This window comes from Bos javanicus, chromosome 24 (assembly GCF_032452875.1).
Source record: "Bos javanicus breed banteng chromosome 24, ARS-OSU_banteng_1.0, whole genome shotgun sequence".
Lineage (NCBI taxonomy): Eukaryota > Metazoa > Chordata > Mammalia > Artiodactyla > Bovidae > Bos > Bos javanicus.
The window spans coordinates 41,810,181-41,837,131 of NC_083891.1; the positions used below are offsets into that span (position 1 = coordinate 41,810,181).

The 26,951-nt window shown below is 48.8% G+C and overlaps 1 protein-coding gene across 1 annotated transcript in view; it reads left to right on the forward strand.

Annotated features, from left to right (window-relative positions):
- The first annotated feature begins 2,305 nt into the window (after positions 1-2,305).
- Positions 2,306-26,951, forward strand: part of RAB31 (RAB31, member RAS oncogene family) — an 82,026-nt gene continuing 57,380 nt past the window's right edge. The window contains exon 1 of the mRNA XM_061399942.1: positions 2,306-2,466. Coding sequence (XP_061255926.1) covers positions 2,428-2,466 — 39 coding nt within the window. The 5' untranslated portion in view covers positions 2,306-2,427. The remainder of the gene's footprint in view (positions 2,467-26,951) is intronic.

Below are 26,951 nucleotides of genomic sequence, written 5' to 3' on the forward strand. Positions count from 1 at the left end.
CGCTTAAGAGTTAAATTGCATCTTGTAAGTGCCACCGAGGACTTCACAGCAGTGAAAAGCATAAATTCAAATTAGCCCAATGACCTTTTGGTTTACAAAGATTTCACAGGAAACTTTTGCCTATTCCATCTTTTAAAAATTTGATAAGCCCTCAGTTACATACCATTGGATTTTTATCTCTGCTTAAGTTACATCAGAACCTCTTCGCATTTGCAGAGAATTCCAGAGGAGTCAGGCTGGGCCCTTCTGACCGTCATCCTAGAGTATGATAAACACATTCCTAGGGAACATTATACCTTTAACAAGTGGAGACCTACCCTGGACAGACACTCCCCAAATGTGTCTGGGAGCAGCCACTGTCTCTCCTGCCTGGGAGAGCCTGGTGCATCACTTTGGGGTGATCCCTGGGACCAGGGTTTCCTCGAGGCCAGTTCTTAAGCCCCCAAGGATGACTTGGCCCAGGAGAGGGTATAAATCCATGATGGTGGTCCACAAAGTGTTGGCACTTTGTGAAGAGCTCGCCTGGTCAGAATGAGACATGAGTGAGGAGATTTTAATGGGGTGAGTGTGGGGAGAATAAAACAGATGGGTGATTCTCAGGGGGAAAGCCCGGATCAGAAACTGCTAGGGGGGAACTAAGAAACCACACAAGCATGGCAGACACGGAGGCCAGCGCAGAAGCGAGAGGAATGGGAGGAATGAAAGAAAAACAGGGCATCGGATGAGAAATGCTGCCAGCCCACTTGTCTGGGGTGGTCCTGCCCTTAGGGACCTATTGCAGTGTTAATGGAAACGCCTCCCACCCTGGTTTAGCTAACTTTCAGGAAGTGAGAACTGGGTTGGTTGACTTTGGGGAAGTGAGAAGCAAGGCCAAAGGGAAGCAGTAGGACATGGAGATTCAAGTTGTTCTGCCAGGGATGTGAGGTGGCCTTGCCAGAGCTGCTTGACCATGGTCGCTCTGCGGCTGTGTGGCACTTGTCCTCTGCTCAGGGATCTGAAGACAGGAGGCCCAGTGCCCAGTGCCCAGTGTTGGGAAACTCTGGGCAGGCCTCTTTTCATCCTGTCCTTGCTTTAGATACTAAACCAAGGACAGGTATCGATACAATAATCTCCATGCTGAATAAGACCTATATTTCATCCATGGCTACTTTTTAAACAATTTAGTCCTGATTTATGTGAATGGGTGATCCTCCAAGCCTGCCCAAGCCAGGGGAAGCTACTGCCCTGGAGGATTCACTGCCAACGGTCAGGGCTTTTATTTGAGAGAAGGGCACTATTTTGACTCTGGCCTTTTAGAATTTCTCTCTGGAGGTCGTGATTGGACGTTCCCACAGCATGGGGTCACCTGGGTGGTGGGTAGCTTCAACGTGGCATCAATAGGAGCAAAACCCAGATAATCAAGGTGGGGCGGTGGTTCACTGGAGAACTGCAAGGTCAGGACAGAGGCCTGAGAGTTTGGTTAGGGGATAAAGTTTAAAGAAAGTTGTTTCCAATCTGAAATGCCACACCTAACTCAAGTACCAATGTCTAAAAGGCTGACATTTCTGTAGTGGATGAGGAGTGCGCTCCACCGTGGAGACAAGCCCGCAGACCCCCAAGCCCGCCTCCGAAGGATGCAAAAAGTCCACCGAGCCGCCTGTTTCTAGCCGGGGCTCTGAGGCCGGGGGTCTGACCCCAGGCCGCAGCATTTTCTGTACCCTGCATAGCAGCTTCCTGCCTACAATGCGCTTCCCCTTTCAGACGCGGACCAGCCTGCTTTGGGGGTAGGAATAGGCCTTTGCCTCTAGAATCACTTCCGATGACATATGGAAAAGCGAACGTGGGGCTGAGACTGGCAAGCGACCTGGGTGTGCACTGAAGCACCCTCCCCACCGCACGAGGAACAGCGGGAGAGGCGGGCTGCATGATCAGACCCTCCTTCCGTCCGACTGCCTCTGTCCAGTGCGCTTAGGCTTCAAAGTGCTCCCAGCAGATCCCGGGTGGACAACATCCCCTTTACCGAGGGGGATGCAGTGTCCAGTCGTGGGCCCCCGCCTCCGCGGGCCGGACCGGTCCTGCCTTCACCCCGTGGCCTGGGAGCGGGAGGCCGGGGGTAGGGTGAGCTCTGCTGAGCCGGGTCCGAGGCCGGGCTGGCCGGAAGGAGGAGGCCCGGTGCCAGACGCCAGTGGCACGCGGGCGGGGGCCCCGGGGCTGACGCCGTCAGGGGCGGTCCTGGGAGCCGGCCGGCGAGGTTCCCCGCACCCCCGGGAGGAGCCGGCGGCGGCCACGTGACCCTCGGCGCGGCCAGAGGCCCAGAAATAGCAGCTGCCGTGGATCCGCCCGCGGGCGGCGCAAGGGGAGGCGGGGACCGCAGGAGCCGGCTGGCGGGGCGCGGAGCGTGGCGGCCCCGGAGGATGCGGAGCCCCTGCCTGGCCCGGCCCCGAGCTCATGATGGCCATCCGAGAGCTCAAAGTGTGTCTTCTCGGGGTGAGTCCTGCGCCCCTGGGGCCGCGCGCCCCCCCCCCCCACTCTCAGCGCTCTCTTAGTCACCCTCCTCCCTGCGCCCTCCTCGTCCCCGCTTCCCCGCGCCCCCTTTTCTTCAACTTCCCCGCCCCGCCCCCTAACCAGCCCCCCGGCCCCGACGTCTGTGCGCCCCCCGTGTCCCCTGCGCGCACCCCCCTGGCCGGCCCGCTCTCTGTCCCGGCCCCGCCGGTCCCGTCCGAGCCTCTCTTGGGTGCTTCCTGGCTCGTCCCCTCGCCGCGCCGCGTTCCCGGAGCCCTCGTCCTCTCGGGCCGCGCCGGGCCGGGGACCCCTGCGCGGTGACACCAGGCCAGGACCCCGCCTCCGTGGGCTTTCTCCTTCGCCTTTAATAATTTCCTTCCGGCGGAAACTTTAAGTTACTCAGCCAAGGCGCGGAATCCTTTTGCCTCCTGGGGGCAATTAGTTTATTTACTTTTTTAAAAAAGAAAACAGAGCTCAACTCGGGGTGAAAAAATGCGCGAGGGGACGACCTGGCGGGAACGTAGAGGGAGAACGCACCGTAGAAAACTTTTCGTGCTGCGGATCAGGGCAGGACGACAGAGTCCTCCCCTGTCCCCACTTCCCCTCCCGAAGTGGGTCCTTCTGAACCCAAAGAAACGTGGAAGAAGCCGGAAACAAAGACAGACACAAACTCCCCAGTGGTGCGGACCTGCCCCCGGGGAGTGCTTAGGGAATTCAGCTGGCGTTTTGGATCGCTCGCTCTTGGGTACCCACACCACATTCCGGAATTGCTTCTTTGGGAAGAGCTGGTTTTCAGCCCTGGTTTTAGCAGCTTTTGGCACAGACGGTTAGTGTTCAGCCCTTGGCAGTTCTGGTCTCCCAAGAAAACAGTTTCCGAAAAAAGCAGCAAAGGTTGGACCGGTTCTGTTTATATAAAAGCAGTGCTAACTGGTCTGTCAAGAGGGTTGTGCAGAAGCAGATAAAGAAGGAATGGTTCTAGCTTAGGGCCGGATTGCCCCACACCCTGAGGCTGGGAAAGATTAAGGGCAGGAGGAGAAGGGGGCAACAGAGGATGAGATGGTTGGATGGCATCACTGACTCAATGGATATGAGTTTGAGCAAATTCCAGATGGTGAAGGACAGGGAAGCCTGGCGTACCGCAGTCCATGGGTCACAAAGAGTGGGACACGACTGAACAGCAACAACAAGGGGCTGTCTGGACTCCCTGGAGGCCCTCCTGGAACCTGGGGAGGTCTGGCCTCACTGTCCTTTGCTAAAGCCCTGTTTACACTAGGTTGTCCGGTTGGCCTTGGTCTCCTGATTCATCCAGGGGCGTCAGGCAGAGGCCCTCCCTCCTCTGTGCCTGCCCCCATGTTGGGCCATGGCCTGGATCTGGTGGATGCTGTCCTGGCCTCCCTCTGTTGACCTTTGTCACAGTTGCAGGGGTAGGTGTCACCGCCAGGCTCTCTAACATAAGCCAGATACAAATTCCAGGAATCGCGTGTTTTCCTCCTGAGGAGTCATTTCAGCCTCCAGAAAGCGCTTCAAAGACTCAGAAGGTCGGGTCCCCGGGAAGCAAGAGGCAACTTTGACGTGTGTTATGTGTGTCAAGATTGGCCTTGTGAATAAATAAAGTCAGAAATGATATGCTTGTCCCAGCACATGAATTATGTTCAATTTTTCTGCTTATAGATAAGTCTGTTTCCTTCTACAATCAGGTAGAAGAGCTCTGATCCAAAGCAGCAAGCCTGGGTTCTTATGCTGTCCTGCTCACTGGCTGTGCAGTTCTGGAAAAGTATCTTGATCACGGTGTCTGTGAAATGGACGTAATAACATCTTCCTGTTTAAGGCAGAGGACTAGAGCAGACGATCTCCTAAGATACACAGTGCCATTTCTTGCTACCCTGTGACTCCAGGATGATAATTAGCAAGGCTGGGAGATGAGAAAGCTGGGGGAAGCCCTTGCACTTCTTTTTGCCTTATCTCTAAGGATGGAATGCACTTGTTCAGTGACTTCCTGGAGACAATGCCTCTCCTTGTGTGCTGGTCCTTTGCAGAGTCCCAGAGGTAGGAGGCTGGGCTTGAAAGAAAAGAACAGCCCCACAGCAGTTCAGGAAGATAAATCTGAGCAGATGAAGACTTTGAAGTTTCAATCCCATCACCCTGTATCTGTGGTCTTCTTTTTTTGAGGGGCTCTAGGTTTTGTTCTTGTTCAGATCAGAAGCCATTTCTTTGAAATCTCGGAAAGGGCCATCGCTCTTAATATCACACCAAATAATGTGTCTTAAGTCCCCCGGTTTGGCTGGTCCCATCCTGTGTGTGTGATAGCTAGGTTCTCAGCTGCTCCTGAAGCAGGGCGATGCTCTGGGTGAGATAGCACTGTTGGTGATGGTGGTTTAGTCGCTAAGTCATGTCTGGCTCTTTTGTGACCCCATGGACTGTAGCCCACCAGGCTTCTCTGTCCATGGGATTGTGTAGGCAAGAATACTGGAGTGGGTTGCCATTTCCTCCTCCAGGGGATCTTCCCCTACCCAGGGATTGAACCCAAGTCTCCTGAATTGTAGGCAGATTCTTTTATCACTGAGCCACTAGGGAAGCCCTGAGATCGCACTGGGTGTGGCCAAAGCCAATCTAACTGCTGGTTTGCTCTCTTGGCAGATCCACAGGAGAGAGAATCCTGTGGATCCGCCCCTGGAAAAGAGATTCGGTGCCAAGCTCACAGTCCTCTCAGAATTTTAACAGGAGCCCTGGTTCCTCTGTTCTTTGTATGGGAGGCCTGTCTTTTGTGGATGAAGTGTTGCATATAGTCAACACTCAGCTTCCTATTTCAGCCACTTCCACACCTTCCTGAAATCTCAGGCCCTTGCAGCCACGCCCGCTGCCAGCATCACTGTCTGTCAGCCCAGTTGAGCAGGTGATGGGAGTGGGACCGTTTAGCCTTGCTGGCTCACCCGAGAGGCTGAGGCGCTGGTCCTTTAGTGCCTGGTGATCATCCCTGGCACTCGGTGATCACTGGGAGACCTGCTTCCCATTTAAGGCCGTGGTTGTGCTCAGCTCGGGTGGTGCAGGCGTACCCCCCTCTGAGCTAAAGGTCCCCATGTGGATGAAGATTCCTGACCCGAGGGTAACTTGCAGCAGGTGGCAGCAGGGTGTGCCAGGTGGCATGCACCTGTGCTTTTCAAAGCCCTGCTGTTAGGCCCTGGGGTTCAGAACCCTGATCTCACTTCTCTCAGTGCGTGCTCCCATGTGGAACCACAGCCATCTGTGGAGCATTCCCCAGATGCTTTGTGCTCGTGGAAAAATGAAGGACCGAGAGCGTGGGGTTTATTTAGGCTACCTGTTACAAATTCTTGGCTCTTGTTGTTTCCATGGGAGGACTTGGTCATACATATTTCTCCCATGCCTTCGTGAGTGCCCTTCCCTGGGATTACCCCGGATGCCTTGGGATCGAGTTGGGCAGCAGACTGTCCGAGTTGGACTCTTAGGACCCATGAATCTCACTCTTGCCAATTAAAGTGCCAATCTTCCCGCTTTGTGAATCTCAGTTAGTATTATGAAACACATAGCTAAAAAACAACTCCATTAAAAACAGCAAAGTATGTTTTAAAAAAAAAAGTAACAAAAACAATATTGAGGCAGCAGCTGTTCCAACCCCAAAAGTGGAAAGCGTCCCAGTTTGCGTTTTTAACACACATCACCACGTGGCAAAAAGCAGGAGGAGGGAGAGAGAGAGAAGGGGAAGGAGGGGTAGGGCCAGGGGAGGGGGAGAGGCGCTTTCTTTTCTTTTATTATTTCCTCTGGGTGTGTGCACTTAAAAACTGCTTCCGAATGGAATCCCAAAGAGATTTATATCTGGATTTTGGTTGTCTTGACGACAGTTTAGAGATTTCTGCCACTTCTTCCACAGGCATCAGGGGCCTGGTTAGGCCTCTCCTCTGGCCTCTGTTCAAAGAGCAGGCAAGTCCCTGGGATTCGCTGTGACATCTGGGCGGTGAGGACTTCACCAGAGAGGGCTGAGGGGTCCCCGGGGGCACCAGGACCTACGAGGCTGCTCACAAGAAGCAGATCAGCCTGACCTGTGGACCCTGGCCTGGCTGCTCTGGGTCAGGGTGAGCACCCCTTACTGACAGTATTCTGTAAGGTGATGTGAACGTGTGGGGTCCTCTCGGAAAGAACACATGCATAGCATGGGGAGGAGCCTCCCAGGCAACCATCAGCGTTGTCTAAGTCTGAGGTTCTGTTGGTGGCGCTGGTGCTAAGCTGTTCAGTCATGTCTGACTCTTTGCGAACCCCATGGACTGTAGCCTGACAGGCTCCTCTGTCCATGGAATTCTCCAGGCAAGAATACTGGAGTGGGTTGCCATTCCCTTCTTCAGGGGATCTTCCAGACCAGGGATCAAACCCGGGTCTCCGGCATTACCGGCAGATTCTTTACCATCTGAGCCGCCAGGGAAACCTACACGTTAAGGCACCAGGACGTGAGGAGATTTGAGCTCAGGCGTTAGAAAAGGTCTTCAAGTTCACTTGTGTCCAACAGGTTAGACTAATGTCTAACTTACTCTACTTCCTTTTGTCTGAGTTTGTATAATTTGTCACATGTATTAGAAATTGGAATAGGCTTTCCTTCCCTCGGGCTTCCCTGGTGGCTCAGCTGGTTAAGAATCCGTCTACAGTGCCAGAGACCTGGGTTTGATCCCTGGGTTGGGAAGATCCCCTGGAGAAAGGAACAGCTACCTACTCCAGTATTCTGGCCTGGAGAATTCCATGGACTATATTGTCCATGGGGTCTCAGAGAGTCAGACACAACTGAGCGACTTTTACTCATTTTCCTTCCCTCAGTTATCCACTGATTATCAACAGCTTCTCTCGTGCCGGGAGCTGAGGGTGGCGGCAGGTGGACAGCACAACCACGAAAGTTGCTCAGTTGTGTCCGACCCTTTGAGACCCCATGGACTGTATAGTCAGGGATTGCGTGTTACATTTGGTTCTCAGCTCTTTCATCTGAGACAGTCCCTCTCTTTTTTTACCACCATGACATTGGCACCTCTGAAGCATCCAGGCCAATGGTCATGTACAAAGCCCTGGGATCTCAATGTTTCTGTTTTGTTTCCTCGTTGCTTCTTCTGGGTTCAGATGGGAAGACTGTGTAGGTGGTGTTGAATGGTCTTATTTTTTTCTCTATAATGTGGGGAACATCTTTCTCTTTTAGCTCTATGGCTCTCACTCAGTGAACACTCCTGGTTTCTCTGACTGTGCAGTGGTGTGTCTGAACAGAACAAAGGGCCTTGCCCTTGTGGGTCTGGCGCTCTAGCAGGGACTGAAGGTGTAGACTGAAACCTACTGGGGGTGAGTGAGAAGCCGAGCTCACCCGCCCACCCACCCCGTTCTCCTCTCGGGGCTCCGGGCCCGGTCTTTTTCCATGAGCAATGACCACCTCTTAACAGACCAGATGATTTATTTTCCCCACTTGAGTGCTAAAGCTGCTGAGAGTCGCGGGTGTCCTGAGGAGTTTGTTGGCAGAAATACAGAAAAGTGGGATTTAACATCAGGGGCCCCTGGAGAGCTTTTCCCCGCAGAACCTCCAGGAGTCTTTTCTGATCAGTTTCCTTGCTTCTGAGGCCCAGCCTTCTCCCGTTCTCTGGAGGTCACTACTGCGCCTTCTGCTTACTCCAGCTCTAACCCAGAATGCAGCCTGGGCCACTTTCAGTCTCCATGGAGGCATCTGGATGACTCGGGCTGGTAGAATCCAGGGGAGGTCACGTCCCTCCTACTTTCTTTCCTTTGAGCAAGATCTGGGGAGCTGGATCCCTTTGTATCAACAGTCTGTGTTTTTCTAGAAGAAACAGACACCTGAGTTTTCCAGAATAACTTCCTTTCTGCTCTCATGGAGTCGGTAGTCTAATGAGGACATGCAGATGAGATGCCTGGTCCTGAAAAGTGCCTCTTCACCAGCCAGCCCTGGAAGGGGAGGAGAAAGAAGGGTAGGGGAGGGGATGGGGAGGAGAAGATAAAAGGAAAGAAGTATGAGTGAGGGAGTAAGAGGATGCAGACCTAGGCTTGCACGCGCGCACGCACGCGCGCACACACACACACACACACACACACACACACACACACAGTGTCACATAACATTTGCCCTCTGCTGGCAAGAGAAGAGAGCAAAGCCTTTCTTGTTCTCCTCCCTCCCTTTCTTATCAAATAATTGGCCAGGGCATTTACATTTATAGCGAGCTTAATTAAGAAAGTCTTTCTTTGTGTGTTTTTGAAGAACATCTCATAGCATCAAAGCTTAATACTTCACAGACCCCTTTCATTTTAGGAGCTAAGATACTTTCTAAACTTTTTCATAACAAACTTCTGAAAAGCTACTTTTTTTTTTTTATTGTCTGAGTTCGTCTTCATTGAATTTTGAATCTGATGATGAGGTTGGGGAGGGATTAGGGGTGAGATGGCAGAGACGGGGTCCTCACCAGGATGACGCCTTCAACCTTGTCTCTTTATTAGGACATGGAACTGTACTGCCTCGCCCGGGTCTTGTTGCCTCTGGTGCGATGGAAATCCCGGGGCTGTGAAGACAGCATCCTGCCTGCCCTCCTTCATCTCACGGACACCTCCTGGTGGTTCTTCTCTCCCTGTCTTTTATGTTCAGATGACACCTTCATTTTATGATCAGCATCCAGCCCACTGTCCTGCCCCCTGGTTTTCTCTGTGCTTTTCAGCCCCACAGGCTTCCATTGTTGTGTTTCCTTATTCTCTTCTCTTGGGTGAATCTCAGTCTGTCCTTTAAAGAGACACCAGGGCTGGGCTCTTAGAGGAAAATGTTTCTGACTCTGCTTTCCAACCCTCTGAGCAGGGTGGTGTGCTGAGTCCCAGCGAGGGAACTTTCCTTCCGCTGCCAGTATAGACCAGAAACCCAGCCAGCTCACCCTGTGGGGAGTAACACAGGCATTTCATGAGGCTTCTTGTTTTAGTTTTTAAAAAGGGATCTGTAAAAGTAAACGGGGATTTCACTAATGGGAAGAGTGCTGTGGGGATGAAAAGAGACCCTTACGGGTGTGTGCGTGTAGGCAGGTATGAGGACTTGCCACAGAGCTGGGGTGCTGAGGGAAGCTCTGTCCCTGGGTTTCCAGCCCAACAGGGTCCTTGGGCTGATAGAACTGGAAGGGGGAGGTGAAGTAACAGCACCAGGTAACCCCTGGGGTGTCACATGACGTCATGTCACATGACGCTCAATTGCCAGGTAAGGGAGTGGAGCTTGTAGGGCCTTAAAAGGGCCCCAGAAGCACAGCCCAGAGAATATTTTTTTAAAGAAAGACATCGCTTTAAAAAGATGGAGTGTATTATTTCTAGATCTCCATCTCAGGTTAGGTTAATCTTGGTAAGATAACTAGTAGAATCTTTTTTCAATAAGAGTAGAAAGATTTTTGAAACTCTTGCTAAAGTTATAATTTATTATTTGAACATGTTGCTGCTATTGATGTGAATTGCATGATTGTGCATTTTACTCCCGTCAGCTCTGTGCTTCCAGTTTGTTAATGATAATTATTGTGTCACAACTAACCACGTGCACACCCTTAGTCTTGCTTGTGAGCAGTGTAGTTACAGATGCTCTGCTGGTGTCTTCTCTGTATGTCCTTGACTTCTTCCTTATTAAAATTATCCATGGATAGAAGAAAAACAGTAATTATAAACTTACAAGCACCATAATAATTTTCAGTTGCCCTCAGCCCTGATCACAACAGCGACATCAGTAACATTTGAGGAAGATTGAACACAGGCCTGGAATTGAAGCCAAAACTTACTCTGTTCTTTCTCAGGCAAGAAAGTGCTTTGAGAGAGTAGCGTTGAAATAAACACATTACCCTGTGTAAAATAGCTAGCTAACGGGAAGTTGTTGTATAACACAGGGAGCTCAGCCTGGTGCTCTGTGACAACCTAGAAGGGTGGGATGGGGTGGGAGGTAGGAGGGAGGTTCAAGAGGGAGGGGACACGTGTAAACCTGTGGCTGACTCATGTTGTATGGCAGAAATGAACACAACATTGTAAAGCAATTGTCCTCCAATTCAAAATAAATTTAAAAATTAAAAAAAAAAAGAAAAGAAAAAAGAAAGCACTTCAGAATGCCTTGGATGAAGAGGGATGTCTTGAAATTACTCTAGTTTATGAGTATTTCTGTAACCAGGACAGCTGACATGTACCAAGGGTAACTCATGCCAGACACTGTGCTGAGTGTTTTGGCTTTCCGTTGCTTTGTGACAGACCGCCCCAAACTTAGTGCTTAAAACAACAATTTATTGTTCCTCCTCACTGACTGCTCTGGGGGCTGACTGGGCTCAGACGGGCAGTCCTTGCTCAGATGGTGGCCGGGGCTGGAACTGAAGCTGTAGTGGCTTGGGCTGGGCTGGCTGCACCCGCGGGGTGACCAGACATCTGTCTTCACGTGGCTTCTGCACGCCGTCACGTGGGCTTCCTCACAGTGTGGAGTCTCGGGGCAGTCAGACTGCCTCCACGGTGGCTGGCCGTCTCCAGAGCAGGAGTTGTCTTGTGAACTCAAGTTTTCATACATGACATATAGTGAGTCCAAACGAACTGAAACGTCAGAGTTTGCAGCAGAGAAGGGTATTGCAGAATGAGCAAGGGGAACGAACAGCTCACGCTCAGAAAGTCTCAACTCCTCAGTGGTCTGGGGGGAAGAGTTTTATAGGAAAATCTGGGGTAAGGGCAGGAAGCAGGTTGTGTTCCAGGAATCTTGTGCTCAGCCTGAAGTTAGAATCCTCCACCTGGGTGACAGGATTTTGAGCATGACCTTGCTAGCATGTGAAGTGAGCAGTAGTTTGAACATTCTCTGGCAATGCTTTGGCCACCTGATGCGAAGAGCCAACTCATTGGAAAAGACCCTGATGCTGGGAAAGATAGAAGGACATCGAAGCCTGGCGTGTTGTGGTCCATGGGGTCGCAAAGAGTTGGACACAACTGAGCAACTGAAAAACAACAACAGCCTGGTTAAGGGCCTTAGTTCCTGCAGAAGAGCGCAGAGATACTTGCTGTGCGTCCCTTGAGGAGGAACCAGGACCCTGCCCAAGCTGCACTACGATTTCCTGGGTGCTTTCCCTTTGTTTCTGCATCTCCTCCCTTCCACAATTAGAAACTGCTTGAGTCTGCCCTTTGGAACTTGGGGAAGGTCTAGGAGGCCGAAGCCTTTTTCCTACAAACAAGAAACGGGGGACAAAGAAAGGCTTTTGTGCCCACGAGGGCCCCACAGGGTCCTGCTCGGTCTCTGTTCCATGAGCTTTGGGTGGATGCTAACAGGCTCCTTGCTCATAGATCACAGAATGTCATTTCTGTCACATTTCACTGATCGAGTCAGACGGCCAGCCCAGAAGCAAAGGGAGAATTAGACTCCATCTCTTTTTCAGTCTGTTGGACTGCACGAGCATTTCACCCACATCTTGCATTAAAGGAAACTGAAGCTCGGGGCCAGGTAACAGCACAAAGACTCCCAGCTGATAATAATAATAATAAGTGAGCTTTCAAGGATTACAACCAGCTCTGCATGACCCTGGAACCAGCGACACAGCCTTTGCTGGGCTGCAGACTTTCTCAGTCACAAATTACTAGTTCAGATTGGCATGTAGCATGGGGTCACAAAAAGAAAGAAATAAAATAATTCATCAAATTGAACCACGTTTGAAGTACTTCCCTGGATAAGAAAGTGAAAGTGCTAGTTATTCAGTTGGGTCCGACTCTGGGCGACCCCATGGAGTGAGTATCCTCCCTGAAAGAAAAGGCAAATAGCCTCAGTGTCAGGGTTCTGGCCAGGGTTGGGGAGGTGAGATGATCGGCCTGAATTAGCCGTGAAGACGTGAAGCGGTGTCTGCAAGGAGGCCGGGACACATGCAGGACACACCGTGCTTGGGACAGTGACGCCGGCCCACCCTGGGTTCACTTAGCGCCTCGCAGCGGCAAACGACTGAATGCAGAGTTGTTCCATTCAGTCTTTGGTCAGCCCTGTGTGGCAGCCCCTGCCTGTGTTTTGTGGTATGAGATGAGCTTTGGTAGGTCCCAGGCATCCCGGACGTCACAGGGCTGTGTGTGCAGAGGGACCTTGGGCTCAGCTTTATCCGTTGCCCTTTTCCCAGTTTGTTTTCAGGAAGCCCTGGATTCCAGGCCTTTTTTTCCTTCACTCCCTCAGGGGATACGTGTTGAGTGCTATAATTGTTTCAGAAAGAGTTGGTTCGCAAACTGTGATCAACCTGCTGGATGGTGGAGCTGTAGGCATTAGGAGTTTCTAGGGCTACAGTTCAACTGTCTTCACAGCTAGATGGGCCTCCTGCCAGCTGAGCACAGTGGACTCTGGGTCACCCTCAGGTCGGCAGACGTGGCTTGCTCTCGCTTTGTCACGTCCTAGCTCGATTCCCCTGGGAGACCACATAGCTACTGGGGTCCAGATTCCCGCTTTGTAAAATATTGGCGGTTTGCACAGACAACCCCTCTGACCCGGCCTGGCGTGTCATGTTGAAAAGTTCTCTTACCTCTGCTTCCAAAAACCATTTTACACCCTGATAATCTTGAGGCTTAAGAGAGTCTAAGTAGATTCTTTGCACAAGAGGATCTCCAATTAAGTTTTATTTAATCTGCTTAGCCATGGGATCTGGCAAGGCATAGGTGATAAGTAATAGCTTTTGATTTACTGTGTGATATTGTAGAACTTCATTCTTTTCATGAATTTGACCCAATTTGTAAAATACTCTTTAATTAAAAAAAAAATTAATTTGACGTTAACACTGAATAAGTTTAAGGTGCAAGCTCAGTCGCTCTGTTGAGTCCAACCCTTTGCGACCCCATGGACTGTAGCCCACCAGGCTCTGGGGGATTTTCCAGGCAAGAATACTAGAGTGGGCTGCCATTTCCTCTTCCAGGGGATCTTCCTTACCCAGGGATTGAACCTGAGTCTTCTGCGTCTCCTGCCTTAGCAGGCAAATTCTTTACCACTGAGTTTAAGGTTAGGTGTGTATACACTTATGTGTTATAATACGATTGCTGATGTAGTCATATTTGTCACATTGCATAATTGTAGTACAATTTTTGTCTATATTCATCATACTGTGCCCTAAATCTCAATGGCTTATTCACTACTTGTTACAACTTTGTGCCCTTAACAATAGCAGTCTTACCCCTTTCCCCCGGCTGAAGCCCCATCCCCTGGTTAGCACCATTTTATTGTCTGTTTCTTATAGGTTTAACTTTTTCAGATTTAACATATAAGTGGTAGCACCCAGTACTGGTCTTTCTCTGACTTATCTCACATAGCATCATGTGTTCAAGGTCCATCCATGTGGTCACAGATGAGAGGATGTCTTCCTTCCTCAAGGCTGAATAATACTCTCTTTTCTGTTTATACTACATCCTTTTTATCCATTCATTCGTTGATGAGCGTTTGGATTGTTTCCATATCTGGGCTCTTGTGAATAATGTTGTGGTTAACATGGGGTACAGATATTTCGTTGAAATCCTGTGTTCATTTCCTTCAGATATAAGCCCAAAAATGGAATTACTAGATCATATGTTAAATCTATTTTTAATTTTTTGAGGAACCTCAATATTATTTCCCATAGTGTTAGACCAATTTACATTCCCACCACAGAGCACAAGGGTTCTCTTTTCACTACATTTTCACTACAACCTGTTGTCTCTTATCTTTTTGGTAATGGCCATTCTAACAGGTGTAAGGTGATATCTCATGGTGATGTAACTTATTCTTTACATTTTTGTACTAAAGTGTAAGGTTCTTGCAAAAAAGCTCATAGATCTTATAGTGCACAATGGATTTTGACAAATTAAACTGACCTATGTAAATGTCCAGATCTAAGAGTAGAATATTCCTGGGAATTCCCTGGAGGCCTAATGGCTAGGATTCTATGCTTCCATTGCCAGGAACCCAGGTTCAATCCATGATCAGGGAACTAAGGCCTCACAAGCTATGAGGCATAGCCAAAAAAAAAAAAAATTAAAAACCAGAATATTCCCAGTAAGTGTTTATGAATGATTTTCTGCACCTTTACCAACACTGAATATCATCAAAACTTTTTATCTTTGCTGATATGATCGATAAAAGTTGATAACTTGTTCTAATTTGATTTCTTTAATTATGGATGACTTTGAGCATCTTTTTATGTTTATTGACTAGCTCTATTTCTTGTTACCTACACATTCACATCATTTACCTAATTTTTATTGGGTTATTTTTCTTACTGACTTTTGAGATGCTTTGTATATTAAGAAACCAAACCCTTTGTCATTTGTATTGCACAAGCCTTTCTTCAATTTGTTGCTCTCTAGTTTACTTTTTTTTTACTGAATTAAAAATCGTATTAATATTTTAAACTCTTTGTTTAGTCAAATATATCAGTATTTTCCTTTATAGTTTTGGTGTTTATGTCTTGCTTAGAAAGTGCTTCCATATTCTAATATTGTAAAATTTTAACCTATATTTTAATTTTCCTTTTGTTCATTCATAGTGTTTTACATTTTTTTAATTAAAAAAATATTTTTTTATCATGTGAAATTTATTTTGGTACAAAGAGTCAGGTTGGGATTCACATTTTTTCTTCTTTACTCCAAATGTCTAGGTAGTTGTTCTAATGCTGTTTGTTGATTAATTCATCATTAGTCACTTGTCTGATATGTTATTTTTTGTCATAAATGAAGTCCCTGTATGTATTTGGGTCTGTTTATGGACTCTGTATTGTTCTACTAAAAAAATGCACTGATTTCTGAATCTATCAGATACAGGAAAATTTAGAAATCGTGTGAAGGAACCTGCTTTCAGGTACTGAATGGTGCATGGGTCTTGGACATCCAGGGCTGTAAGTACGATCTAGGTGATTGGTTTGCTCACGGAACGAATATTAATATTAATGAGCACAAGCTTTCCTAGGTGCTGAGTGTATTGCGAGTTTTGTTTATCTGTGCCAATGTTCATCTTACCGAGAATGATAATCTGGGACATTGCATATATGGAATTCATTCAGTGGTTAGTGGAAGATGCTTTAATGAGTGAAAAATTTGAGAGGAGCTAAAAGGAAAGAGTGATGTAGTAAGCTGAGCCTTAGCTGGGTGTTACCCATCTCTGAAGTGCGATGGCTTCTGTGTTTCGACCAGTTTTAGAAAAATACGTAGGCGAAATGATGAGTTAACAGTTTCCACCATCTACAGCACTGGGATATTTTCCATGCTGTGTTTCTTTATTTTTCCCCCTTCAGTATGAGTGGGATTACTTCTACTGGAGTTAGTCCAGAAAGTGCTGTGTCAGTGGGAAAGTGAGTGATACATTGAGCTTAATGTGTAGGATCCTTCATCTCCCACAAATAGAGCAGGGCTGGAGTCCTTCTTGTGACAGGCTGAAGCTTTCTGATACCTGTGGTGATGGACTGTAGGGCATACTCTCTGGTCAGTGAAACAATGACCCCGCATCACAGCGGGTCCAGCACTGCTTGTTGCCGGTCAGGAGGGGCAGAGGCTACTTTCAGAAGGACACTCTTCAGTATCAAGTGTGAATCCAGAGGCACAGGTTCTTCTCCTTTCTAAGTCTGATTCTTCCTCTCTGCCAGGAGTCCCAACCTGAACCCGAAGTGTCATCCCATTCTCCTGGGCTCCCATCATTTCCAGGAGTCGCCCAAGAGAGGTATGGACACAGTTCCTGGGACCATGGGCTGCCACCTGCCTCCCAGCTGGCAACCTCTGCTCCTGCTCTGGGGGCAGATCCACATCTCCTGGGTGCTGTGTCCCAGCCTCTCTGCCACCGGCCCCTCCTCTGTCTTTAGACTCATCTTCCCCCCCATGAGCCCTCATACGTGAATCCATGCACATGACTGGTGAAATCTCATGGGTGTGAAATGGGCTCATTGCCCTCTGATGGACAGAACTCCCTTTGACTGGAATGTTAATACTTCTGTTGCCTGTAATCCTCACATATCATGGGATGGAAGACTTCCTTGGGTTAGTTTCCAGGTCACATGTAGGGTGGGCAGGATTCTCAGAGCCCCTGCAAAGTGCCTGAGGAAAGAGCTGCTTCTACCTGAGAACTAAACTGAGTTTCATCTGGAGTTGGGTGTGGCTCCCAGTCTGAGTTGTAGAAGCCACAGAATTACCCGGAACGAATGTGGTCGGTGTTTGTGTGTTATTTTAGGAAATTCCTTAGAGTCTTAATTTTGGAGGGAAGCAGATCCTGCCTCTGAATAAACTCAAGGAGGCTGAGTACCTCTCGGGCAGCGCAGCTGTGGGCAGGTGACCTAGTTTGAACAGCCTGAGGTCTGCGCCCCAGACCTGGCCTGGGAGCAAGGCGACAGTGGGGAGCTGTGCCTGCAGACTCATGGTTGGCCTGGGGTTGAGGCATGATTTCGGCTGTGACCACGGCTCTCCAGTTTCCTGAGAATCCCATGAGTAACCCATGCGGCTCACCACGTCCCGCAGTGGTGCTCTTCTGGTCCTGAAGTCTTAACAGAGCTCACGCCTCACGGTGCCAGGTGATGGAACGGTGGTCTTACATCAGCAGCATGTGCTGGGCATCTTGCTTGTGATATTATTCTCACAAAATCTATTTCTTCTTTTGAAAAGGGGCACTTTTCCTCACTCTTTGCCATCTTGATGTAGAGAGTAAACAGCATCTTCTTTGCCATTAAGACGTGTAATTTTGAGTCTGGACTTTGGATCTTGAACCCAGAGCTGAAGCTGTGGAAGCTGGCTGCCTATTGTTGTCACCGATCTGTCTCCCTGTCGTGTCCGCAGAGGGACACAGCTGGCCCGGGGCCTCCCCATAGGCGGTGCCCTGTGATGCTGGAGGCAGCGGAGCCTTTCCTGTGACAGAGAGGGAGTTCCTGCTTGTTCATTCATAGTCAGAGCTGAAATTTGTTCATTTATAAATTTCTTGACAACTTAGAATAAGAAAATAGTGGCATTCAACCTGGGAGTTCTTGGTAAATATTTACTGATTGTGTTAGCATGATATTGGGTGCCCAAAGGCAATTCGGCAAATGTTAATAATTAATTAGACTTACCAAAGGCAAAAGAAGTCTCCAGTGGGTCACGCTTTCAGTTTCTAAAAAGCCTTCAGACTCCAGTAGTGATAAATTTGCTTGAAATATTGTATAATCTGTGTTAGAATACACAAATGTATATTAAAAGCAGAGTACTGTTTTATGTGAATTTCCAAGCTTTCCCCTAAGACTAAAAGGTAGTGCTTTAAATATTGGATGAGAAGAACCAGAGGTCATTATTTTTGTTTTTAAATCTGTTTGGTCTTCACTTTACTCTTTCAAGTGTCTATTAAAATGTATCACCTGTTTGCACTTATGAATGTTTTATATGCCAGTTGTAAAAATGGATCAATGGATTTATGTGTCTAGCAGAAGATCAGTTAATTGGTTTTGAATGGTGTGCCAAGGTGACACAGTCAGCTTTATGATTTCCATAGATGATGGATTTTGCTCCCGTGACGAGGTCAAGCACATAAAAATTCCAATCAAATGCCATAAAAAGCACAGTTCCGTATGCCAGTCTGATTCTGCAGGAGTCTTATTGTGGCAGGGCTGGCAATTCCATCTGTCCCAGCTGAAGGTCAGCCCCAGTCATGTCTCTGTAGCAGATGATCACACACACAGCTTCCTGATGCACATAATATAGTGAAAATACATGGATAATATGGATTTACATTATAGGTCATTTAAATCTGAAAGCGTATTTATTTCGATTGCAGTCGAGGCTGAGTGGGAGGTGGAGTGTAGCTGCTGTAATTCAGCAGGGCAGGGGCGGTGTTGGTCTGTCTTGGTGATAGTCTGTTTTCTCTCTCCTGCTTGGTGTCCCAGGGGGAGCGGGTAAATACTGCTGTTAATTACGTGCCTTTCCTAATGGGCAGATGTCTGTCATCCCTGACTGCAGCTCTTGATCAAAAATGGAGTAGCCAACGCGAATAGCTTGTGTTTATTATTCTGGTCATGGAAGACAGCAGGTGTCACAGCAGATCAATCTTAGATTGGTAATAGGTCGTTGAGAAGGCAGAAAATGGCAGGCTGGGACAAATTGACCCATACCTGTCATATAGTCTCAGGGAACGACGGTAGATTATGCGTGCTGCAGCTGAAATATATAGCTTAAGGCATCCAAGTCAGGGTCAGGGGATTCCAGCAGATATCCCACCCCCTTCTGCTTCTTTCAAGGGCCTCTGTTACTGAATGGTCTTAAAAAGAGTTTTGTCTGCCCTAATGGTAACCAACAAGACAGGATTACCAACGACTTGGTCTTGGCAGGCAGCCAGCGTGTAAAGGACGCTGGCTGTCATGGCACCCTGCTGGGCCTTATGCGTGGAAGTGGATGCAACTGCTGAAGAAGGGCCAGAGCTGCCCTGTGGGGCAGAGAGCGCAACCCGGATCAGATGATGTCCTGCCAGCCCCGGGTGGTGGAAAACTGGGTCTGGGCAGACAGAACATCTGCCCAATAGCTAAATGTGGGTAAGGGGCATTTTCCAAAGAAGGGCGTAGTCTAGAAAGAATATGGGTTTAAAGAAATGGGGTACTGTCATACTTGTATATAGATAAATAAGTAAAGCTTATCAATTTAGATTTGGAAATTGTGAGATTTCAGACACAGGGCCAGAATGAATCTACCTTATAAATGAGTGAGGAATAAGCAGATGATGAGGTCCAACAAGCTCTAAGGATAATTCTCAGTTTGTTTAGAGGGATGTGTGGGTTTTTAAATTCTTTAATGCACTGTGTTGATGAGGATACAGGCTGAGACCCCAAAGTCCAGGGACTTAGGCAGGAGAGAAATCATCTTTTTCTTCTTGGTCAGCTCTGGTAGCTGATTCAGGACTGCTCTGATGGATTTGGGGGTCAATTTATTGCCTCTGCTTCTATCCCGTTTGCTGGAACCTAGTCTCCTGACCACCTCGACAGCAGGGGTGACCTGCTAAATCTCAGGGCTCTTTTTCTAATGGATGAACGGCAGCAATGATCCTCTCCCATATGCCCCTTTCATGTCCTAACAAGGTCACTGCCGGCATATAAAATTTGAAGACAGCGGGTTTATTACTTGACTGGATCTTTGACATGAGCCATTTCTCAGACTCTGGATTCTAAGGAGAGAGAAACAAGCTTTAAGCTGGTTTGTGGAGCTTCCTCAACTCAGATCCCTCACTTGTATAATGTTGGTAACAGTGTCTGTCCCAGCGAGTAACAGTTACGCAGCACAGGTAACATGAGACCATGGGGGCCCCTACCTGTCATGTGATAACTTCTAAATAGAAGGAAGTTCTTCCTCTCCAGGAGGACTGGTAAAGGTCATCTACTTCCCTGATGCTTCTGGAAAAACAAGTTGATTTGCTCAGAAGTTACCTTAGTTTGCCTTATTGCACCAGGATTACACCATGTTACTGTAAAAGTGTTTTTACTTCTCCAAATGCAAATTTTAAAATTCTGTGATGGGCTAACAGCGTTCACCCAGAGGCAACTCATACCATCCAGACACATCTGGCCCCATTGCACCAGTGCTAGAAAGAAGGGACAATAGAGCAGGTGTCTGGGGCATGAGGCATGCCCCGTGAGCTAGTCCCTGAGGCAGAGTGGATCTTCTCCACCTGGCCTGTAGCCCGGATCCCTGGCTCTCAAGCCCATTCCTGTCAGGCGAGCTGCTGGTCCTGGGCAGGCCCCTGGCAGGTGCTGCTTTTGGGCAGGTATGATTCCTGCTGGGGAATCTTGTGCTGGAAATGTGAGATGGCCAGTGGCACCCTGGGACATGGCAGCTCCAGATTTGGGGGGACATTGCTAAGTGATGTATCACAGGGACTAAAGTCCTGAGGTTGGAATTGATGAGGCTTTAGTGGGAGGACCCGCCGTTTGGGAAGCCACGTTCTTTCCCATCACTGCCCCTCCCCAGCCGGGGTCCCACGTGTGGGCTCCCAAAGCAGCTCCCCTAGTGCTTTGCTGGCTTCCCTGGGCTGTGTGAGGGGGTGTTGCGGAGCACGGACTTTAGGCGTGAGCTTCAGTAGTTGCAGCTCCTGGGCTCTAGACCACAGGCTCAGAGTTGCGGTGCACGGGCTTAGTTGCTCCACCGTTTGTGCGATCTTCCCAGATCAAGAATGGAACCCATGTCTCCCATGTTGGCAGGTGGATTCTTTACCACTGAGCCACCAGGGAAGCCCCTGAATTAATTGTTCACTTTAAAATGATTAATTTTGTGTTATGAAAATTGCACCTCAACAAAAACTACAAGTGTAGACTACTTCCACATGTGATATGGTTTAAACGTGAGCAGTTAGGAGGCAGAGGGTTTAGGTCCCAATATTAACATTTTGCCATCAGAGACACACGACACATGGGGCGTCAGCGATGGAGCTGGCTTCCAGCAGGGTTCCTGTAAGTCCGCCTTTGTTTTGCTCACTCTGATGAGCACAATCACAATGAAGCGCATCCCATAGAGGCCAGAATCTGTGACTCGGGTGATGGCCCTTTAAAATTTGGATAATACAAATGAGTGTGGGGAAAACTTGTTAGTGGAAAAAGTTACGTTTATACAGAGAAGCTTAAAGAAGGAAACAGAATGTGCATGCTGATTCCTCTACGTAGGATCACATCTGTTCCTACTTAAAAATAGACCCAAGGAATCCTTTGTGTAGAATTACAAAGTTCAAAGGCTACAAAGAGGTACGTCATTCCCAATCTTTGTTGTTGTTCAGTCGCTTGGTCTTGTCTGACCCTCTGCGACCCCATGGACTACAGCACACCAGGCTTCCCTGTCCTTCTCTAACTCTTGGAATTTGCTTCCAATCTTGGATGGCTACTGTTAATGTATCTGTGTGATTTTTTTTTTTTTAAGGATGTGTTTCAAGCTTGTGCTCACACACCCAGATATTTTTTTAAAATAAAAAAGTCATTACAGACCTGAAAACGGATTTTTTCAATCTATAGATCTTGGAACGCTTTCCATACATAGCAGCTCATGCAGGTAGGCTTCATTGTTTTAAATGGCTGCATAATCACCACGATGATAGTTAGCCAGCACAGTTCTCAGTGCTGTGGATGTATTATCTTGTTTAATCTTTGCCACAGTCCTACTTGGCGGGCCCTGCTACTGCTCCTGTTTCAGAGGAAGGAACAGAAGCACAGAGAACTAGTAAGAAAATTAAATCTCGTGTGTCAGACCCCAAACACACACTCTGACTGCTCCCAAATTCTGCTCCCCTGCACAGTTAGTTCGTGGGTGGGCTGGGGGCTATCATGAGTTCCGGTTTCCCTACAGGCCACCTCCTGACTGTTATTTTCCATTCTTCCTTTGTCACAGCATCTCCTAGGATGTACGCCCCATGTGTCTCACACTCTGGGTTGTGATCTCTTGGGGTTTGTTTCCTTGGAGTTCTCTTCATGTTTTCCTCCAGTTAAAAGAGACAGGGAACAACTCAGAAGAGCAAAACAATTATGATTAAGGTTTACAAAGTTATTCCCGAATAGTTATCAGATTTGGATCTTCTAGCCCAGAAAAGAGAGCATGCATAATTTCTTTTGCACACAGGAAGAAATCTCAGAGACTCCTCTCCTGTAGGGGAGGCAGGTCCTGGGTGTCCCCCTGGGATGCCATCTGGTTGAGAACCACTCTTGAGATTTTCTGGGTGGCCCTGTCTGCCCTGCCACGTGGTGAGTGGACTCCAGGGTATACAGTGGGGCTGAGGAAGCCCCCACCCCGGGTGCCAGGGCCCTTGCTGTTTATTTCTTCCTTGTCTTGGCACTGGGTCATCTCCCATGCTGAGCTCTAGATTGAACAGTAGCTGGTAACCCAGCCCATGGATCAGAGGGTAGGACGCTGGTACTTGGTGACTTCATGGCATTATCAGATTCAGATGTTACAGAGAACAGATGTGCACTGATGCTTCACCTTTTTTAGAGAAGCTAATAGACACCTGGGACTTCCCAAGTGGCGCAGTGGTCATGAATCTGCCTGCCAATGCAGAAGACTCAGGAGATGTGGTTTGATCCCTGGGTTGGGAACATCCCATGGAGGAGGGCATGGAAACCCACTCCAGTATTCTTGCCTGGAGAATCCCATGGACAGAGGAGCCTGGCGAGCTACAGTCCATGGGGTCACAAAGAGTTGGCCATGACTGAGCAACTGAGCGTGCAGGCAAATGGACAGTGCAGTGATGCTGGCCAGCCTTGTGGCTACTGTTTTGAGACGCATGAACATCGAGCTGGTTTGGATCTGGAGTCCAGATCAAACGTCATAGAAAACTCAAGTTCCAAAGTGTTTTCCTTCAGGCAGCAGAACGGCAGAATGCTGCCGCTATCTACTTGTCCTGGCTGACTCCGTGTTCCTGGTCGCCAGATACAGTTTGCAGCTTAGATGCATTTAGCAGAAAAGGATTCTGTCTTGTAAAAACACAGGCTTGACGTGCGCCGGCTCTCGGGAAGCTCAGTTAAATATTCTAATCCTTTTCTGGGATAGAGGCAGGCACACAAACAGGATCGTGTCACAGATTTACTTGTGTGTATCTGTACACACAGTCAGACCTTGGGCAAGTCTCTTTTGGGCTAGATTGGGTAAGGCACCAGATTCGTGGGTAGGAAAGCAAAGTTTGAATTGAGCTGCTTGGGTCATGTGGTCAGGTCACGGTGGAACAGAAATTTGTGCTCTCAAGTTAGAGAAAGTCTTTAGCTCCATCCCTGACCCCTCAAGCTGTCCAAACCACCGAGTGAAGAAACACTTCCTTTGGTTCGTCTGACCAAATTATTATCTAGCAACTTCTGGCCTGGTTGCCTCAATCAAACTGCAATCTTCCTGCCTGCTTGAGAGAGAGTCCGGTGGGGGAGGTGGGGGCAGTGTGAATGGGTCCCCAGAGTCAGAGCCTGAGTGGACAGAAGGGTCCAAGTTGAAACCTGAATGGTGAGCTCACCCCTGGAACAAGTCATCGTCTTTCCCAGATCATTGCTTTTTCTTCCTTGTTTTGTTTTTTTAATAAAGTCAATCAGTTGTATTTTTGTAAAGCTAGAATGTAGAAATGGACATTCTCGTCTTGTCACTTGGTTTCTGAGTGCATGTGTAGCAATGCCTTTAAGCCATGACCGTGACCTGAGATGCAGATGAAATACGCCCGAGGTTCGTGAGTGGCCGAGGGGGTGCCCCGGCTGGCGGCAGCCAGACTTTACTGCTGGCCAGGCCCAGACATCAGGTGACATTTTTCAGCCTCCTGTTTGATGGGAGAGCAGCACAGGACGTTATGGTTTGGTTGTAACTGCCTGCAAAAAGCAGTAGGTGTGATGATGTGATGGCCTAGTCCAGGGGCGGGAGGAGTGGGCCTGGAGGTGGGGGAAGTGACCGGGGTCAGCAGTAAAAGCCTTACAGATGCTTCCTCCTGGGGGTCCATCTTCGGAAGGGCAGCCTTCTGCTGTGCTTCCCGTGGCCGGCGGGGCAGGTTCCAGTGTGCCCTGTGCTAAGTCACTTCAGCCACATCCGACTCTTTGTGACCCCATGGACTATAGGCCGCCAGGCTCCTCTGTCCATGGGATTTCCCAGGCAAGAATACTGTAGTGGATTGCCACTCCCTTCTCCAGCGGATCTTGCCAAGCCAGGGGTTGAACCTGAGTCTCTTGGGTCTCCTGAATCGTCAGGCAGGATCTTTGCCACCAGTGCCACCTGTAGCTTCCTGTGGCCGTCAGGGGCCTTGCACGTGCCCGGAGACCCAGTTAAAAAAGAAGAAAGATACAGAGTGTCCCGCAGAACCCAGAGCAGGAATGTAGCTGGGCCTCAGGAAGGTATCAGAACCGTCTTTGGGCCACTTGGCTTAACTTCTCTCCGCACAGCGGCTTCTGCTTCCCAGCCCAGGGAGTTGAAAGGTGGCTGCCTCCAGCCTCCCATCCGCACGGTGTGGTTCTAGCCTCTGGGGGCTTCGTCTCTGTTTCCCCGTCTCTATGTGTCAAGGAGGTGGGAGGGCACACGGAGATTGAGTCCTTCCCCCCAGTGCTGGACTGTATTGATTGTAAATCTGTCTGTGACACCAACAAGGCTATTTGGTTGAACAAAGATGTGAAATCTGGGAGCTGGGGCAGTTACAGCTTATGCCAGTCTCGGCATCCAGGGATTTCTGTATTTGGTGGCATAGTATTGAGAAGATCCTAGTAGGTCATTCTTTTAAAAATTTCTACTCCTGGTTATGTCCTACAGGCTGTCTAATACTTAGTATAGTTTTGCATGTGTGCAGTTTGTAAATAGATACACACCTATCAGAGGATCTACACCTCTTTGTCTGCAGTCAGGGATGTGCAGGCAAAGCAGCCTGAGACTCATCCTTTATGGGATGTTCACAGTGCACGGAAGGTGTTGACCCCCAGCGTCTCTGGGAATATTCTCTTCTGGAAATATTCAGTGATTCATACAAGGGACAGTTCCTATCTTGGGAAGCATAAACTACGTATTTTCTTTCTTGACCCTAAAATAAACTTCTTAAAGAGTTGTATGTCCATGAATCTTGATTTATCCACAAGGACGACTTCACGTTGTTGGTACGTGAAGTTCACACACGTTGATCCCCTTCTATCAGCGTGAAGACGTGGGGGTTCTCCTGGTAGCCCTGATGCAGGCAGCCTTGTGTTTCCTGGTCAAATTTCTTAAACTGAATGTGCTAGTTTAGCATTTATTCCTAAAGAACATAAATGGAAAGTGAGGGGGGCAGTATTAAATAATCTCCCTCCCAATTGGAAATTCACTGCTGCCTTTCCTGTGTATTTTGTAAAGTCTGTGAAATGCTTGCAGAAGTGTTGGATGACTGAGGGACCGAGCCGTGAGAAAGTCAAGCCAGCGTGATGATTATGGGAATGGCTCTCCTTGCACTCTGCAGACTCAGCCCCCACCTTCTGATGCTCAGCTCCCCGCAAATACATCTCCTCCCTTCTGTGACCTCCCCTCCTGAATCTAGCATGGGCATCAAGTCTGAGAGGAATCCAGTTGACCCTCAGACGTATAGGACAATTCCTCACCTGTCATGGGTCAAAAACTATCACCGTTTATGGGGAACAGTGACAGTCAGGAAGGTAGGCGAGTTGTGAGCAGAGGCTGGCGTCTCAGCTCATCAGTACTTCCCAGATATGTTGACTGTTTGCTTCTGGCCAACGAGGGAGCGTGTGTAAGTGCTGCAATCTAGTGTCGTGACTAAGGATCACAGCAGCTAACTTTCTGCATCACGTAGGAGCTCGGCTTGGGGTCAGCAAAGTGTTGACTGTTAACTCAGGCCAGTGAGTGGTCTGAGGACAGCAGCTGTCAGGCTTGTCAGGGTCGGGATATAGGAAGGATTCCATCTGCCTGCCCTGCAGCGCTGAGCATGAGCGCCTGCTGAGTCTCTGTATAGAGTCTTAGCTCTGACACGATAGACTGGCCACTGTCATCTGTGAAAACACCTGGCATATAGTAGATGCTCAGTAAAAATGCAGCAGGTGTGTGCAGTCTCTTAAACACCTCTGTTTCCTGGTTTGGTTTCCTTCCAGTCCTCTTAAAGTTCTCCCCGTGCTGGGTCTTCTTGGTTCCACCGCCCTCGGGACGAAGCCCAGGCTCCAGGGGCTGGAGGGAGGAGGGCCATGCCTCCTTACCCGAGTCCAAGAGCCCTTGGGGTCCACGGCTGCGCGTCCCACTTGAAGGACAAATTCATGGTGTGGCGGTACCAGCTGATCTTAGGGATAGCAGAGCGCCCTGGATGGTCACCAAGAGCTGTGGCTCCGATGTTTCTGTTTCCAGGAGCCCCAGGCTGGGGGCGGGCAACCTGGTGAGAAAGGGGGACCAAGTCTCAGTGTTAAAACCTAACATGGGGGCTGACATCTGTCACTTTCACCATTTTTCTACTTTTTAAGAGCAAGTTGTTAGGTCTAGGCCACATGCCTGTGCTAAGTCGGTTCAGTTGTATCAGACTCTTTGCAACCCCATGGACTGTAACCCACCAGGCTCCTCTGTCCATGGGATTCTCCAGGCAAGAATACTGAAGTGGTTTGCCATGCTCTCCTCCAGGGGATCTTCCTGACCCAGGGATCGAATCAGCGTCTCTTACGACTCCCAATGGCAGGCAGGGTCTTTACTGCTGTGGTACCTGGGAAACCCCCTAGCCTACACACAGGGGACCAAATACCAGGTGTCAGGAGTCACTGGGAACCATATTAGAAGCTGCAGTTATGATCATTCTGTGTCCTTATTTGCTAGACCTGAAACTTGGGAGGAGTGAAGATTGGGTGTTTTGTAAGAACATTATAGAACAATAAAATCCCGCTTCAGTGCAGGGAGCCTGTGCAGGCCGGTGGGCTCCCCGCTGGGAACAGGGAGCCATTTGTCTCTGCCATTTGTCTGGAGAACCTGGCTTGCCCAGTCGCCACCCCACACGTGCGCTGCTTGAGCGGAAAGAAAGGTGACAGAAGAGCCGGTGGTTCCTCTGGAAGGAAGTGAGATTAAGTAAAACACAAGATTAGACA